General features: G+C 36.4%; 1 protein-coding gene across 8 annotated transcripts in view; it reads right to left on the reverse strand.

Moving 5' to 3' along the window:
* The window catches only part of SMAD5 (SMAD family member 5), a 48,985-nt gene that overhangs the window by 13,012 nt on the left and 23,467 nt on the right, over positions 1-12,506 (reverse strand). For all 8 annotated transcript variants that reach the window (XR_005243511.2, XM_038007543.2, XM_008014538.3 and 5 more), the window contains 2 exons: positions 8,497-8,748; positions 6,175-6,294 (listed from right to left, as the gene is read on the reverse strand). Coding sequence is in view for 7 of the 8 variants with exons in the window: in XM_038007543.2 (XP_037863471.1) it covers positions 6,175-6,294; positions 8,497-8,748 (372 nt within the window). In the remaining variant the exon portion in view is untranslated. The remainder of the gene's footprint in view (positions 1-6,174; positions 6,295-8,496; positions 8,749-12,506) is intronic.

The raw sequence follows: 12,506 nt of genomic DNA on the forward strand, positions 1-12,506 counted from the left end.
TGAGATGAAAACTACACCCACATAAAAAATCTGCACATGAATGTTTATACCAGCTTTACTCATAATTGCTCCAACTCAGAAGTAACCAAAAGGTTCTTCAGTAAGTGAACGGATAAACAAACTGTGGTACAACCAAGACAATGAAATAGTATTTGGTGCTATGATGGTTAGTATTGAGTGTCAAACTGATTGGATTGAAGGATGCAAAGTATTGTTTCTTGGGTGTGTCTGTGGGGCTGCTGCCAAAGGAGATTAACATTTGAGTCAGTGGACTGGGAGAGGCAGGCCCACCCTCAATCTAGGCAGGCACCATCTAAGCAGCTGCCAGCATGGCTAGAATAAAGCAGGCAGGTAGAAGATGGAAGACCAGATTTGCTGAGTCTTCCGGCCTTCATGTTTCTCCTGTGCTGGATGCTTCTTGTCCTCAAACATCAGACTCCAACTTCTTCAGCTTCTGGACTCTTGGACTTATACCAATGGTTTGCCAGGGGCTCTTGGGCCTTTGGCCACAGACTGAAGGCTGCACTGTCGGCTTCCCTACTTTTGAGGTTTGGCGCTCAGACTGATCCACCCCTGGATTCCTTGTTCCTCAGACTGCAGATGGCCTATCGTGGGACTTTACCTTGTGATCATATAAGTCAACCCTCCTTAATAAACTCCCTTTCATATATATTACATATATCCTATTAGTTCTGTCACTCTAGAGAACCTTAATGGAGGAGCTAAAAAGAAATGAGCTATCAAGCCATAAAAAGACATGGAGAAACTAAAATGCATATTACTAAGTGAAAGAAGCCAGTATGAAAAGGCTACATACTGTATGATTCTAACTACAACATTCTGCAAAAACCAAAACTATAGAGACAGTAAAAAGATCAGTGCTTGCAAGGGGTTGTGGGGAAGGAGAGGTGAACAGGCAGAGCATAGATAATTTTTAAGAGGTAAAAAATGATTCTATATGATATCATAAGGGTGGATACATGTGTTAAAAACCCACAGAATGTACAAAAACCAAGAACGAACCCCACTGGATAATAATCATGTGTCAATGGAACCTCACTGACTATAACAAATGTACCACTCTGGTGAGGGATGCTGATAATGGAGGAGGCTGTGCCTGTGTGGGAGAAGAGAGTATGTGAGAATTTTCTGTACCTTCCACTTAATTTTGCTGTGAACCAAAAACTGAACTAAAAAATAAAGTCTATTTATAAAGAAAGAAAGAAAGAAAAAAAAAAAACAACTAAATGAACATTTTCTTTGGGTAAATAGAGGTATATGTTTAAATTTTACATGCCAGAATTGCCTACAGAAAAAGGTTTATAAACAATATAAAATACTGGCCAAACTCATTAATATAAAAGTCAGTATCTCAATTGACACAAAGCATAGAAGAGACACTTGGAAGTTCTACATCCCAGCACCTTTCCTGGAGCCGAAATCAAGCAAACAAATCATGGACCCTCAATTCTCTTTCAAAAAATGAGGAATATGGCTGGGTGCGGTGGCTCATACCTGTAATCCCAGCACTTTGGGAGGCCAAGGTGGGCAGATCATCTGAGGTCAGGAGTTCAAGACCAACTTGGCCAACATGGTGAAACCCCGTCCCTATTAAAAATACAAAAATTAGCCAGGTGTGGTGGCGCGTGCATATGATAATCCCAGCTATTCAGAGGCTGAGGCAGGAGAATTGTGAGCCGAGATTGTGCTGCCACATTCAATGCTGAGTGGCAGAGCGAGATTCCGTCTCAAAAAAAAGGGGCAGGAATAAAATAACACCAAGGAAAACGTAAGAGTAATCACATGATCTATGTATGAAATTTAAAATAATTGGTTAACTTTTTTTTTTTTTTTTTGAGATGGAATTTCGCTCTGTCACCCATGACTGAGTGCAGTGGCACAATCTCAGCTCACTGCAACCTCCACCTCCTGGGTTCAAGTGATTCTCCAGCCTCAGTCTCCCGAGCAGGTGGGATTACAAGCACCCACCAGCACGCCCGGCTAATTTTTGTATTTTAGTAGAGATGGGATTTCACTGTGTTGGCCAGGCTGGTCTTGAACTCCTGAGCCTCAGGTGATCTGCTTGCCTTGGCCTCCCAAAGTGCTGGGATTAAGGAGTGAGCCACTATGCCCAGCCAACTTTTTTTTTTAATAGAATAGTTTAACTTTTAAAACTCAATTCTGAGTTTTATATGACAAAGAATTCAGATGAGAAGAAAATAAATCAATTCTGAGTATTCAATGGCAAAGGATGCAGATGAGAAGGAAGAGAGGAAAATAAACCAATGTAAACCCATAGAGAGAAGTCTTAAGAGCGCAGATTTTAAAGTTCATACATGTAGAGGCCCATAACCAAAGACAGGTACAAATGAGCCGCAGGAAGTTATAAGAATAGCATCAGGAAGACTAGAGCTAAGAACGAGCAGAAGGTTACAGAAAAAAAAAAAAAAAAAAATGCTAGGCAAAACTAAAAAGGCGATTTTGGTTAAAAGGAAAAGAAGAACCAGAAAAGCACTGCCTCTGCTCAGGCAGAAAACATATTGTTGCTAACAGGTGGTTCCAGGTATTGCCATTTAACTTTGATTTTCTTTTTCTCACTTGTCAAAAAGAAAGGAGAAAATACACATAATCTGACTGAAATGAGAAGAAATTCTAGTGAAAAAAGATATCTACAAGAGTGAGAAAATGTGAGTATCAAGTTCCAATTAAGGGCTCAGTTGTTTGGCTGACACAAATTATATTCCAATGGACATCTAAACATATAACACTATCAAGTGGCACTATGATCTCTGGAAAATCAGGAGAAAAGAAAAGGAAAAGGTTAAGTGGAGTAAATACAGTCCATATTTTCAAAAGGAGAATAAAGTGGAGTAAATACAGTCCATATTTTCAAAAGGAGAATAATCATACTATTTATTGTGTATGGCCTAATGTTGTGTGCCAAGATCATTACATGTATTGTCTCATTTAATCAACATATTAATAATTCCAGTGTATCATACCTATTTATTTTATAAATGAGGAACCTCAGGCTTAGAGACTTAAAAACTACCTACATTGCAAAGCAAATAAGTAGAGAAACAGGAATTCAAATCCAGAAATTCATGTTCTATTTTATCATAAATGAAGGTAGATTTTTATGAATTATAGGCAAATTAACATAATGAGATTTCTTGATAAATTCTAGACATTATATAAACATTAACAAAACTATAAGGGGTCTGGAAATTTAACTGCTCCTAGGAATACAGAGCACTCAGTACAACACACATTCAGTATTATCACAAACATAGAAAACGCATAAAAACACACTGTTTTAAGAAACGTATAAAATAGCAGTACATATTTCTAAACTTGTGACAAACTAAGGAGGTTTAGGTCTCAAAGTGGCATTAAAGCCACAATGACACCATAAAGATATAAAATTTTTCATTTGTCAATTATCAAAAAAAAAAAAAAAAAAAAATACAGAACAACCCACAACCCACAGTGAGATATCTCTTCATATGCATTAAAATGGTCAATGTCTACAAAATAGAAAACTAGTGCTGGTGAGGATGTGAAGAATATGGAACCTGGGTGCACTGTTGCTGAGAATATAAAATGGTACATCCACTGTGGAAAACAGTATGGCTATTCCTCAAAAAATTATAAATATAATTACCATGTAATCCAGTAATTGCACTTCTGGTATGTACTCAAAAGAAATGAAAGCAGGATATCAAAGAGATAATGTGTATGCACATGTCCACAGTAGTAGTATTCACAATAGCCAAAAAGTGAAAGCAATCCAAGTGTCTATCAATGGATGAATAAACAAAATTTGGTATATACATAAAATGGAATATTACTCAGCCTTAAAAAGAGATGAAATTCTGACATTGCTACAACATGGATGAGCCCTGAGGAAAAATAAGTCAGTCACAAAAAATAAACAAACATTGTATGATTCCATTCATATGAGGTACTTACTTAAGGGTGGTTAAAATCATAGGGATTAGAAAGTAGACTGGTGGTTGCCAAGGGCTGGTGGAAAGGGAGAATAGGAAATTTTTATTTAATGGGTATAGTTTCAATTTTACAAGGTGAAAAGAGCTACAGAAATGGATAGTGGTGATGGTCACACAACATTATAAATGGATTTAATGCCACTGAACTGTACACTTAAAAACAGTTAAGATGGCAAACTCTATGTTATGTATAGTTTGCCATAATTAAAAAAAAAAAAAATACACAGTAAGACTCCATCTCAACAACAAAAAAACTGGCTAAGCATGGTGATGCATGTCTGTAGTCCCAGCTACTCAGGATGCTAAGGCAGAGAAGCACTTGAGCCCTGGAGTTTGAGGCTGCAGTGAGCTATGATCACGCCACTGCACTCCAGTCTGGACATGACAGAGCAAGACTCTGCCTCTAAAATAAATAAATAATTTAAAAATTAAAAACAAAACAAAACAACAAAAACTAGGGAGAAAAACCTTTATAGGAAAGCTTTAGTAATCAAGACTATGAGGTATAGATATATAAGTAAACAGAGTCCTGAAATAAACCCTGGCATTTACAGTCAATTGATTTCTGACAAAGATATTAATTCAACAAAGAAATGATACTCTTTTCAACAAATGGTAAAGCCAACTGGATTTCTATATGCAAAAAACTTAATGTAGACATTTACCATATACCACACACAAACTTAACTCAAAAGGAACCACTGACCTAATGTAAGAGCTAAAACTATAGAACTTCTAAAATAAAACATAAAATAATATTTTCATGACCTTAGGACAAACAAAAATTTCTTGAATCCAACACCAAAAGCATAATCTAGAAATGAAAAAACTGACAAAATGGATTTCATCAAAATTTAAAGCTATTACACCTCAAAAAGACATCATTAAGAAAATGAAAAGAAATCCACAGACTGAGAAAAAATATTTGCAAATCATGTATCTGATAAAGGATTCATATTCAGAATATATAAAAAATTCTTACAACTCAATAAGACAACCCAATGGGCAAAAGATTTAAAATAGACACATCAAAGAAGATACATAAATGGCCAACAAGTACATTTAAAAAATGCTCATCATTACTCATTAGAGAAATGCAAATTAAAACCACAATAAGTACTTGACACCCACTAGAATGGCTATAATTAAAAAGCCAGACAATAATAGGTGTTAGGAGGATGTAGAGAAAATAGAACCCTCATACTTTGCTGGTGAGAATATAAAATGGTACTGCCACTTCAGAGAAGTTTTATAGTTTTCTTAAGTAGTTGAACTTACCATGTTATTCAGCAATTGCACTCCTAGATATCTATCCAAAGAAATAAAACAATGTCCACAAAAAGACTTACATGCGATTTTGTTTGTTTTTTTGAGATGGAGCCTCGCTCTGTTGCTCAGACTGGAGTGCAGTGGCATTATCTCAGCTCACTGCAACATCAGTCTCCTGGGTTCAAGTGATCCTCCTGTCTCAGCCTCCCGAATAGCTGGGATTACAGGCATCTGCCACCAAGCCCAGCTAATTTTTTATTTTTATTGTATTTTTAGTAGAGACAGGGTTTCACCATATTGGCCAGGCTGGTTTTGAACTCCGGACCTCAAGTGATCCACCCACCTCGGCCTCCCAAAGTGCTAGGATTACAGGTGTGAGCCACTGTGCCCGGCCGCAAATGTTTATAATAATCAAAATATGGAAACAATTCAAATGCCCACTGACTGGCGAATAAATGGGATATATACATATAAAGGAGTACGGTTCAGCAATAAAAAGGAACAAACTATTGATACATGCTACAACATGAATGAACCTTGAAAACATGCTAAGTGAAAGAAGACTACATTATTACATGATTCCAATTATATAAAATGTTCAGAAAAGATAAAATCTACAGGTACAGAAAACAGATTAGAGGGTATGTGGAGCTGAGGATAGGAGGATAGACTGCAAATACACAGAGAAACCTTTTTAAAGAGTTATGGAAATGTTCTAAACCTAGACTGTGGTGCAAAGCTTTGTGTATTTACCAAAATCTTTGAATCATACACTTAAAACAGAAAAATTTTATAGCACATAAATTATACCTCAATAAAGCTGTTTTTAAAAAAGTAGCCAATAAGTTAAAAACAACTACTACCACAAAATAAATGAAGTGAGTACTTCTCTTACCTCTGCTGGATATACTGGGCATAATCTGAGGAATCATATTATTGCTTGTATCCATAGGCTGGGAATTATCTTGACCCATCTGATCATCAGGTGGCATATAGGCAGGAGGAGGTGTATCAGCTAAGAGGAAAAAAATAATAGTTAAAATCTTCATTCTGCTCAAAATTATTACTCTAAAAGCTTTAGAAAATTCTTAAGATTACCAGCAAGCTTCATTACCGAACATCACACACACAAAAATGTTGGATACTATCCTAGGGCAAGGGAAAAGGAGAACAGACAGCACACCTAATAGCAATTGAAAACCTACTACAAGTCCCCGTTTATTTAGCCCAGATCCCTGGTAATCCAGGATACAAGGATCAGTCCTAAAATTCAGTAAAACAGAATTCAAGGTCAAGAATTTTGCCTTTATTTTTATGTGTTCAGAGAAACTGCAGCTATTACAAATCAATCTGAAGGACAGATAATCCTCATTTGGGTGTATATATATATATATATATATATATATATATACACACACTATAGAGACACCTTTAAATTATTAAGATCAGTACATACTGTATATTGTCATTTAAAACTGGAAAGTAAAACTATGTCCCTTCAAAATTTGCCATCAATACTAACAGCAATTGTCTAATGCTTGTGCAACATCCAAACATGGCTGTTGCATCCTATTAAACGGTTAGGTAATTCCCTTAGGAAACTAAATGTTAACCAGAAAATCTTTTGAGTTTCAACACTCAAAGTCGAAAATTTTCGCAAAAGCTACAGCTATACTTTTGTGTCTCAGTAACTATAAATAAGAACCGAATTTGTCTTTTATCCCAATGTTTTGTACAGGATGTATTTTGACACAGAACTACAATCAGCACTGAATCTAAGATAAACTATGAAAATTTGTTTTTGAGCAAATTCCTAATAGCAAGTTAAAGAGCTGGCACTTAACTTCTCTTCAAAAGAAAAAACTGTATTACCAACTGATACTTTGCTGCAGTAGAGAAATCACAAAGGATATACTGTAGGTCTTCGAATAATGTTTTGTTCAATATTGTTTTGTTCAGCTGCATTTTGTTATGACATTGATGAGAAAAAAAATCCATTTCCAGCCAGGGACATTCTCTGTGTGAGTCTGAACATTCTCCCCATGTTTGTTTTGAGTTTTCTCTGGTTACCCTAGTTTCCTCTCACATCCCAAACACATGCACATTAGATGAACTGGCATGCATGTCTAAACGGTCCCAGTGTAAGTGCAGGGGTGTGTGAGTGCACTCTGTGATTTAATCATGTTCCTTTCAGGACTGGTTTCCACCTTGTGCTCTGAGTTGCTGGAATGCGCTCTGGCTACCTATGACTGTGAATTAGAATAATTAAGTAAATAACTGTCTTAGTTGTTTTTATTGATCTTTCTTAAATATATGTACAGCTCACATTTATTTCAATGTTTAATATTAGAAGAATTTTGGGTCTTTATTTATAAATTTAGTGATATTTTTGTGACCAGAAATATACCACAAGAACTTAACGCTTGTTTATATCAACTAGCCTATGAAAAAACTGGCTTTGTAATATGCTGTTTCAGTTAAAGTCATAGTTTCCAAGAAGTTACCAATGACATTAAGTGAGGACTTACTGTACTTACATATGCAGCTATTACAAATCAGCAGTAGGTGTTCAAATATTTGACAGTGACATAATGATATGTCCATATATGACATGACATTAACAAAATTTAGGAACTTCACAAAATCTACTTATCTTTCTCCAGTGAAATCAGTTCATCAGTTATCTAACTAAAGATAACAAGGACTCATTTTAAACTTCTACAGTCTTAAATAATTTGAAAAGCCACACAGTAAAGTTGAAAGAACATAGACTTTAGAGTTAGACAAACCTGGGTCTGAACCTCTAGTTCTTAGCTCTACCCTAGGTAAGGTACTTAAAAGTTTAAAATTTACTTTAGAATTTCTTTTTCCATCGGTAAAATAGGAATATCTATCTCACACAGTCATTCTGAAGATTAAATTTAATGCCATAGTTTTCATCACAGTATCAGTTATATAAAAGACAATAAATGGTACTGAGTGTCATAAAATATAAGAAAATATTTAAGTCAAATAAGGCTACTTCCATTTTTTAAACATATGGTACTCGGCGAAATAAAATCTAAACTCTTCTGGAAATCAAACAATTACCTAAAAAATAAAGAGTCAGAACAGCTATACTTTGGCATGTAACAGTTCACCCAGAGGGCCCACAGTAGGAATAATTGTGATTGTTAGGTTTTTTTTTTTTTTTGGTATCAGTAAAATAAAGTCTTACCTGGGAGCTGAAATGGACTTCCTGGTCCAGAACTTGCTGGGGAGTTGGGATATGTGCTGCTAGCAGGAGAAGGGGGATAAGGGCTGTTTGGAGATAAGGGAAAAGGAGTGTTGTTGGGCTGGTGGAAAGAATCTGGAAACGTGGCATTTTGTGGCATGTGTGGTTCATTGTGGCTCAGGTTCCTAAACTGAACCAGAAGGCTGTGTTGTGGATTGAATTCATTATGACGAGGCACTAATACTGGAGGTAAGACTGAAAAACAAAAATCAAAAGTCATTTGTCAGGAATGACTAAACATATGCCCCATCCACACTAATGGGTTGGTAGAAAGGATTCATGTAAAGCTAAAACTGTAAACCTATTAAAACAATTTAATTTTAGAAAGGGTTGTTTCATAGAGCCCTGAATCTCTATTTAGATAATAACCAAATCCAAAACTCTGTAAGCATTTAGCCTGCATAAGGTACCCTGGAAGACAGAAAATCCAGAGAAAGATACCATACTCCTGTCCTATGAGATAAAGGATATTAAAAAACAACCATAAAACAGAGAATTTAGCACAATGGGAGTTAAAAAGAGGTGAGTGTTCCCAGCTAGCAGAGAATCAAACAAAATACTGCAAGAAAAAAACATACCTGACTGAACCTTAAAGATACAGGAGGATTTCACAGGGGAGTGCTGGGGCTGAGAAGAGGTAGAAGAGGAAGGTGGCAGAGGAGATGAGAAAATTAGCTGGCCTACGTACTGAACAAGGAGTTAAGACTACAGAGTGAAGTTGGAACCTGTTATGTGAATGCCCTAAAAACGTCCACATTTCCAATTATGAACACTTTGATCTTTCTTAGTTTGAAAGATCTCATGTTTTACGTTGCTCAGCATGGTTTTCCATACTGAAAATGGTAATATGCTCTAGGTAAAAGCCTTCCAATCAAAATCAGTCTTCTAAATATGATCATAATGAAAATATACACAACAAAGTCTAAACATTTTTAACAGATACATTTTTAAGAGATAAACTTTATTCAAATATTCACTTTCTCTAAAGACCCAAGTGACCAATCACATTCAAATATCTGATTATCTTTCCCTACAGGAAACTGAAACAAACCTGATTCTTCAAACATTTACAATTCATCTCATTAACAACTGTCCTGTATCTATCAATGTAATTTCACTTAGAAAAATCTCAACTTGATTCCGTTATCATTCAGCATCAACAAAATGAGTTTGTTTTTAAGCTACCTAAGTCATACTTCACCTCCCTGAAGTAGGGATGTACCCAACGATTCAGTGTTCCTGTTAAGTCAGTATTTGTGCTATTTTTGTCTATTGTTTCATTTCATTCTACCACATTAGTATACTAAATATGTGGTTAACATCTGACTACAATTGTTTTGTTCTACTGTGTGTTAACAACTGCTATTCCCTTTACACAACAATGAGGCAGCTGCCACTGGAGAGGAGGGCATTAGGCAGCAAGAATTTCTACATATAGCAGGCTAGCAATCTGAGAGACTTAGTGAGATAACTACTCAGGAATTCAGTTCAGTATGAATTTCTTTGCTTCTTTTTTTTTTTTTAGAGGCATGCTAAAATTACTGGTTTCTCTTTTACTTGTACATTATCTATGCACATGATTTTTAAAAATTATTTTATATTCATCCAAAATAATGTTAATATGTGGACAGTTTTAAAAAAGACATGCTATTAGAGATTACAACAAAAACTGCAATTCCTAGCCCCCTCCCGTATACTGTTTCTATAGAAAACAAATTTAAACTCTTAGCCATCTCTTACAACATTTACTTTGTGTACTGCTAAATAATATGCTTATATTGCTACTATTAGTTAAGATATTATTTGTAGACTTGCTCTTAGGGCAAATGAGGCAGCTTTCTTATATTATTCTATCCCACTCCCATCTCCAAAATAGAGTTAAATATAACATTTTGCTTAAATCAATAGCCAGTATTCATATATATGTAATCCACTGCTGAACCAAGTGTACTATGAGTCTACTTTTTCTTGAACAGTGTTTTCACTAAAGTTAACCATTGCCTTGTTTCTTCATTTAAGTACATTCCACTAATATTGCCAGAATTCCAACAAATCTGTTAAATGCCTATCATCACTATTTCTTGGATATAACAAATCATCAAATAATTTATATTCACTCCATGTTTTCCCTTGGATCTTCCCTTTTTTTTTTTTTTTTTTTTTTTTGAGACGGAGTCTCTCTGTCGCCCAGGCTGGAGTGCATTGGCGCAATCTCCGCTCACTGCAAGCTCCGCCTCCCGGGTTCACGTCATTCTTCTACCTCAGCCTCCCGAGTAGCTGGGACTACAGGCGCCTGCCAACACGTCCGGCTAATTTTTTGTATTTTTAGTAGAGATGGGGTTTCACCGTATTAGCCGGGATGGTCTCGATCTCCTGACCTAGTGATCCGCCCACCTCGGCCTCCCAAAGTGCTGGGATTACAGGCGTGAGCTGGGATTACCTCAGCCTCCCGAGTAGCTGGGACTACAGGCGCCCGACCGGGATCTTCCATCTTTTTGTTCCAACCTACATTGGTTACTGCTCAAGTCTCCTACAAGTCTGAAATCCTTGGACTTCCCTTCTGTACTGCTGGATCACATTTCCTGGACTTCATCCTCTATTAGTGTCCCAAGAGAAAGTAAAAAGTTAAATGTTCTTGCCTTCCTGCATGTACAAAAATCTTATTTTTTTTTGCTTGTCTGCAGGCAGATAACATTTCCTTCTGAATTTTGAGGGCACTACTTTACTTTCTTCTAGAATCCAGAACTGCACTGAGAAATCCAATATTCTGATTTCTAGTCCTTTATGTTTCCTGTCTTTGCTTTCTGGAAGTTTACAGAATTTTTTTTTTTTTTAATCTATGATACACTAAAATTTCATGTGGGGCTTCTTTTATCCTTTGTTCTGATTATTTGGTCACTGAGTCCTTTCAATTTTCAGTTTGGGGAATTGTTTGATATTATTTCTTGGAAAATTTTCTCTCTGCCATCTTCCTCAATGCTCTATTTCCAGAATATATTATTCTATTAGAATTGATATTTAATTTGAAACTGATTCTGGGCCACTTAATGTTTTAACAAGTACTTTCTAATGTACCAACTCATCTAATCCTCATAACAACCAATTATGTAGGTAGTATTATTCCCATTTTACAATGAGTAAACTAAATCTCAGAAAGGTTAAGGCCTGAGGTAGTATTTGGTAAAACCAGGATTCAAATCCAGAAAGCCTGGCTCCAGAACCCACAGTCCTAATCATTAGACAATACTGTCTATTACATCAGGGGTCCCTAAACACCCCCCCAGTTCATGACCTCTTACGAACCAGGCCATACAGCAGGAGGTGATGGTGAGTGACAGTGAGCGAAGCTTCATCTGTATTTCCAGCCACTCCCCATTGCTCTCATTACCACCTGAACTCCACCTCCTGTCAGATCAGTGGCAGCATGATATTCTCATAGGAAAGCAAATCCTATTGCCAACTGCACATGTGAGGGATCTAGGTTGTGCGCTCCTTATGAGAATCTCAAGCCTGATGATCTGTCACTGTCTCCCATCACCCCTGGATGAGACAACCTAGCTGCAGGTAAACAAGCTCAGGGCTCCCGCTAATTTGACATTATGGTGAACTGTACAATTATTACATTATATATTACAATGTAATAATAATAGAAATAAAGTGCACAATAAATATAATGTGCTTGTATCATCCCAAAACCATCCCCCAACCTGTTCAATGAAAAGACTGTCTTCCAAGAAACTGGACCCTGGCGCCAAAAAGCTTAGGGAGCACTGTATTCAACTAAACACCTAGGGCCACCTAGGTTGGCCCTCTATTTTTCTTATGTTCATTATCTCTTTCCAACTATCCTCCATCTTTTTATCTTTTTGCAAACTTACTCCACTATATTCTAACTGTGTGAGTATGCCTAAGTTACTTCCCTTTTAAGTCTTCATTTCCTTATCTATAAACCT

Source organism: Chlorocebus sabaeus, chromosome 23, assembly GCF_047675955.1.
Source record: "Chlorocebus sabaeus isolate Y175 chromosome 23, mChlSab1.0.hap1, whole genome shotgun sequence".
NCBI lineage: Eukaryota > Metazoa > Chordata > Mammalia > Primates > Cercopithecidae > Chlorocebus > Chlorocebus sabaeus.